Source organism: Triticum aestivum, chromosome 3D (genome assembly GCF_018294505.1).
Source record: "Triticum aestivum cultivar Chinese Spring chromosome 3D, IWGSC CS RefSeq v2.1, whole genome shotgun sequence".
In the NCBI taxonomy this organism is placed as follows: Eukaryota; Viridiplantae; Streptophyta; class Magnoliopsida; order Poales; family Poaceae; genus Triticum; species Triticum aestivum.
In genome coordinates this window covers 135066089-135071733 of record NC_057802.1, presented here as the reverse complement: position 1 = coordinate 135071733, position 5645 = coordinate 135066089, and the positions used below count along the sequence as shown (strand labels likewise).

General features: G+C 49.8%; 2 protein-coding genes across 5 annotated transcripts in view; both read right to left on the bottom strand.

Moving 5' to 3' along the window:
- Nucleotides 1-1540, bottom strand: part of LOC123077882 (activating signal cointegrator 1 complex subunit 1) — a 5906-nt gene extending 4366 nt beyond the window's left edge. The window contains exons 1-4 of one of the 3 annotated variants that reach the window (XM_044500237.1): nt 1344-1540; nt 1051-1117; nt 697-838; nt 18-244 (exon numbers count right to left, since the gene is read on the bottom strand). In XM_044500237.1, the coding sequence (XP_044356172.1) occupies nt 18-244; nt 697-838; nt 1051-1117; nt 1344-1369 (462 nt within the window). In that variant the 5' untranslated portion in view covers nt 1370-1540. The remainder of the gene's footprint in view (nt 1-17; nt 245-696; nt 839-1050; nt 1118-1343) is intronic. The other 2 variants (XM_044500239.1, XM_044500236.1) reach the window with 2 other exon arrangements.
- Nucleotides 1519-3460, bottom strand: LOC123077883 (VAN3-binding protein). 2 transcript variants are annotated; one of them, XM_044500240.1, is made up of 4 exons: nt 3286-3460; nt 2183-3143; nt 1972-2079; nt 1519-1881 (listed from the first exon to the last, which is right to left on the bottom strand). In XM_044500240.1, exons 2-4 carry the CDS (start codon nt 3138-3140, stop codon nt 1661-1663), a joined length of 1287 nt encoding a protein of 428 aa, XP_044356175.1. In that variant the 5' UTR covers nt 3141-3143; nt 3286-3460; the 3' UTR covers nt 1519-1660. The 2 variants fall into 2 exon arrangements, with proteins under 2 accessions (XP_044356175.1, XP_044356176.1); XM_044500241.1 differs by lacking the exon at nt 3286-3460 and having other exon boundaries at nt 2183-3203.
- Nucleotides 3461-5645: the final 2185 nt, after the last annotated feature.

Below are 5645 nucleotides of genomic sequence, written 5' to 3'. Positions count from 1 at the left end.
CGATCTGTGTAGCATACCTCAACAGAAGAGGAATATTTTTCTCTGATTACCTCCATAGTGTTTTCTGCAGCTACTTTAGTTGCACTGGAACTAAAGGTGGAACTACTTTCTGACAAGAAAGTATTATTGGTGGTTACTTCAATGCCAACATTCGTTGTTTCATCCAACACCGAATTCTCACTATCAGTGATGGAAGTCCCTGCCATTTGCTTCCTTCTGGAATTGGATATCTCATCAAGGTGAGCTGCATCAATGGAGATATAAGGTCGTTCTAAAATGTCAGCACAACTACGCACACACGAAAGTAAAATGCGAAAGGGGTCGAATTAAAAAAGAAAGAAAGAAAGAGACAAGTCATCAAGGGACAAAGAATCTACGGCAGCCTGATTCTGAATTACTTTCTGAGCTTTTGAACATCAGCTCACAATTTATTGATGGGCTTGCAGTTACCAAAGAAGTAGTAGTAATTACTACACAATGACAGGGCAATCAGACAAATCCAAGAGAACTTGTACCATGTGTACCCAAGGGTTGAGCTCCTAAACTGACAATGATAATAAGTCACTCATCTGGCTAGCAATATGCAGTATCACGATATTTTTCAAGAATACCAGTTACCACAGATGCAATCTTTTTTGTACATATTTATTTGTTTTAACCGTTTTAGTTGAAGGTACGGAATCAGGTAGCAAATACCTTCCCGGGGAGATGCTTGTGTCGAGACTGGCCTCCATGTCTGCAGAGGTGGATTAGTTTTCCTGTGTTTCGCCGCATTATTTGAAGCTCCCTGCGCCCGTTCCATGACAGAGGAGGGCAAATTATTTGGACCGACTGATCCCTGCAAGCCAAAGCACCGGCATATAAACATCGTACTGTAGTACGTACGAGGCAGCTACAACTTATGTTAATGCTGAAGGGCACAAGCCACAAGCAGGGGGGAAGAACAGGTAGAAACATACAAATGACTTGATTCTTTTTGACAATATAAAGGGGACCGAAATTCATGAGGGGCAAATCACAGAAGCTTAACATCATAGTAGGAATTGTAACCTGGAGGTAGCGGAGCGGGGAGGCCGCGACGAGCGGGGGCCTTCGGGTTCGAGCAAGCCGGCTAAACCTAGCAAGCAAGAAAAGAGGGGGGCGGCGTGGCGTTAGGATGCAGGAGATCGCCGCGCGAGTAAATTTTAGGGCGAGCCGCCGCCGGAGACCGGAAGGATTCCGGTGCCCTCTCGTGTTTCGATTCGGAGAGGAAAAGTTCAGGGATTTCCTTTCTGCCGTCTGGTGCGCAAAAAAGTACTGTAGTATAACAGCGATTCAATGGCATGGAGTAGTACTGCTCCTACCTCGCGAGAGAGCCGTGCGCGAACATGACACGCGGAGGCGGCTACAGGATGAGGCGCTGCGACGGCGGCGGTTTCTGGGAGCCTGGGACTTGGGAAAACAGAGGAGAGCGCCCCGCCCCTAGCTACAACTCAACTACGAGCAGAGTGGGGACTCGTGGCGTTCACAGAACAGTAGTACTCGCATCCAAAGTTCGTTCGATTCAACCAAAGCTGGTGCTGAATCACAAGGAGTAACATATATACATGCAGATGTGATCGACCACACGAAACCAGAATAGCACCGACTGAGTGCTGCATTTCCATGGCATCTGACTGATTTAGTTTACAAGGTGGGTGATGTTCATGTTCATGTTGTCGCGGCGGTTGAGCATCTCGGTGATGCCCTGCACCCACTTGTGCTGCTCCTGCCTGCTCCGGCACTCGAACTCGATCATCCGCTCCTCCGTCCGCACCCCGAAGTAGCCCCTCCGCCGGGCCCCCTCCTCCACCTCCCTGCCCGCCCACGCCGCCACCTCCGCCCGGACGTCCGCCACAACACCTGAATGAGCAAAACACGTCACAGTTACAGAGCCTGTCCACGTACGTACCACCACGCTAGTGGATTCAGAAGTACTAGTAATTTGCTTACACTTCTTGGTCTTGATGAACGTGCCCGCCATGTGCGCGCTCTTCATCTTGATGATCACCTGGAAGTTGGGGTCTATGTAAGCCGTCACAAGCTTCCAATGGAGTATACCTGTGATCAAAACATGCATGCACTCGTGTCAGAGTACGGTAATGGATTCTTGGCCGGTGGTCGATCATCCACGGACGGATACGATCGGAGTGGCACGACGTACCCTGCCTCGTGCGCTTGAGGAGCTCGCCGCCTCTGGACACGAAGATGAGCGGCGAGATGTCCCGCTCCGAGGCCGCCCTGCCGGCGTCCCCGGGCAGGGCGGTGGCCTGGATCTCCTTGTGGAGCCTGGCACGCAGCATGGCGGCCCCGCGCAGCGCCGTCGCCGCGCCGGCTGTCAGCGCCATGATGTCGCCGCTCGCCTGCGCGTTCACGGCCGACTGGATCGACCCCAGGATCTGGTCGTGGCTCGCGCCCATCGCCTGCGCCATCTCCACGCAGTGCGACGCCACCAGCGCCGCCGCCGACGCGATGGCCGCCGCCGTCTTCGCCCCGCCGTCGCCCCTCGGGCCGCGCTCCGGCGCCGCGGCGGGGGCAGGAGGCGAGGACGAGAACACCGCGCCGGCGACCAGCGCGGCCACCGCCGCCGCGACCCCGGCCACGGACGTCGCCGCGTAGGCCTGCGCGTTGCGGGACCGGGCCTCGGCGCGCTTCTTCTCCTTCTGCTCCTTGATCCACGCGCCCATCGTCGTCTTGCCCCCTGCCCTCCCCGCGGCGGCCGCGGCTCGAAGGAGCTGCGCGTCCATGGTGCCCGCCCTGGGAGAGAACGGCGGGCTCGCCACTCCTCCTCCTGCCTGCGCCGCCGCCATTGTCGCGTCAAGTGGCGGCGGTGGCGACCTCTGCTCTTTACCTGCGCCCGCGACGACGCCCACGTCGGGGATGTCGCAGACGCCCTTGCTGCTCAGGACCTTGAGCGCCTTGGATATCTCCGCGGCCGAAAGGCTCCAGGACCTTGCGAGGAACTCCATCGTCTCCGTCGGGGTCTCCGGCGCCCGCACCGTCGTCGGAGGCCACTTCTCCGCCGGGGCCGGGCCGCCTTCCTCCTCGATGCCCTCGAGCCTCTGGAGCTGGCCATTGCTGTTCTTCTTCTGCTGCTGCTGCTGATCAAGGCATTCCTCCATTGCCTGACAGAGTCAGGAGGTAAATGTTACTCGTATTGAACAAAACTACACAAAGTCAAACATTCGAACATTCTACAGCTTAAAAATGTCAGCAGTTAGTATCTCATGATTGCAGCTGAGAATCACATGAATTTTGGGCACGTACACACGAGAGTAGAGCTGAGAGTGAGCTTGATGCTAGGACAAAGCTCAATCAGCATCAACTAGACACACAACTTGGAGTATTAACTATCTGACATAAGCAACTGCGATACACAACTTAGAGCTGAGAGTGAGCTTGACCGGCAGAGTGCTCACTATCTGACATAAGCAACTGAGAGTTCAGTCAAGTACACAGGGATGACACTGTCAGGCTTGTCCTATATATGGGAGCCAGGAAAAGACAAAGCATGAAGTGCTGTTAATTAACAGTGCTTAGAGGGGCTCATGCTGATAGTGGGTGCTAACTAAAGCCTCCATAAAAGTGCTCAAAATGTTGCTTTTGGCAGCACTGCGGCTGAGTAGAGTATCTTTTGGCAATCTGCTCTCTTGTGGAGCCCCTGGTGTCTCTTGATATTTGGAATGAGAGCACAAGTGTTGTTTTGATCTCACATTTCAGATTAATGTTTGAGCAAGATAGCCAGCTTAGCTAGGTGTGCGAGTGGTCACTTAGTTGACAGAACACCTGATATGCTGCATTTCATATTATAAGTTTTTTTCCTTGAAAAATATCGGGGTATGACTTAGACACATACACAAAATACATTGAAGACTGATGATTTTTCATTAACTTAGAAATATGTTGCTAGTTTTAGAAAGTGGATACGCCGGCCCCATGACCTTCTAGTAATTTGTGTAAAAGCCACATCTTATTTGCCTGAGCGATGAAAGAGGATTTGGGGGTTGTTGGTTATATGGCCATCTATTTGTTTCGTAGGTATGAAAATATATGAGAGATACTCTTTGAGAGGGTCTAACTCCCAACATTTTGATGAGAAACGTGGCGGGAAGAGCGTCTCTGATCTTGATGATAAGTTATGTTATCATGATCTGCCACCTGAACCTCTCTCCAGGGACTGGGATTAACAGCAAACTCCATGCTACATGCCCAATCTGCTTTTCTCTAAACTCTGATGCCCACTGGTAGTGGCCAATCAGGAACACCGCCTACATACAGAGGTGAGGTTTTGTCTGAAAATTTGCACTGATCATGCTATATTGCATACAAAAGAAACGAGGTGAGGTTAAACGAGAAGGAAATTAATCATCGACGTAGTGTACCTCTTCAGAAGGATTTATAATCGGGTGATCATATCCATCTTTACATGTGTATTATCGAAAACCATTAACGACAACAGAGAGAGAACAGAGTTCGGCTAGTCTCCATGATATCGAGGCAAGTAGTCGGTAGATCATAGGAGACTAGGAGTGTCTGCAACTTGAGGAACAGAAATGTTTGGGTTTGGCATTGCACGTTTCAACTACAGTAGAACCCATGCTAGCATTAGATTTACTACAAACTTTAACTGAACAGCACCTGTAGCTTTTCAGCAAACATGCGAGAGTTGGAGCTTTACCTCCTGCCTGCATATTTGGGGATCCTTTCTTAATGCTCCCAGGAAATAATTGATGAGAGGAGGTTCATGATTGGGTGCTTAAGAAAAAGACCTTTGCTGGTCAGAGAAAATGATTCCACCTGCAGCCCGGGTTTTCCGCCGTCCGTGCGAAAGCATTCTGCTCCTCGAATGGAGAGAACCAACTGTGGAAGTGGAATCCTTTCTAGATAAAGCCGGTTTTGCGTCCAAGTTGAAGGTTCAAACCAGTGTTTACTGTGACTATGCTAACGTATAATTTGAACAAGTAAGGGTCAGATTTCTATACTGAATAACATATGTTATTTTTTCCTTTGCGGGGAGAATAACACATGGCTTAACTAGAAATTGGAGCACGCACGCGCGTGCACACAAGGGCAACAATAACATGGGCATGAGGCAAGGTGAAGGTCCAACATATGCAGGAAGTAACAAAAACACGCTAGTTTCATAGTTTATCATGTTATATGCCTGGTTTATATCTCTAGGAAATGATGCTTGCATAAACCCGAAAATATAATTAACTAAAAATAGCTTTGAAAATACAACAAAAGGAGGAAATTTTAGTACTCCCTCCCTCCGTAAAAAAATATAGGAGCGTTTGGATAAAGTTTAGGTCACTGTTTACAAAGGGAGTACAATATTTTTTCGACAAAGGGTGGATTTTATTAACTCAAAATGAAGCATCAAGGGATACAAACACATTGAGCACACACCCGGCCTCTGCATAACCAGGATGCACACAGCCAACACCAACACACACAAAAGAGGAAAAAAAACGCCAGCAAAGAGCAAAGTCATACAAGACTCAAGCTATGCCTAAGCGAGGGAAAAGAAAAAGAAAAAACACTCTGAAACGATCAAAACAACGGTTGATAAACTACATCAACGACCATATCCGCACCAACCATCTCTTGACAGAACAAGCGCAACG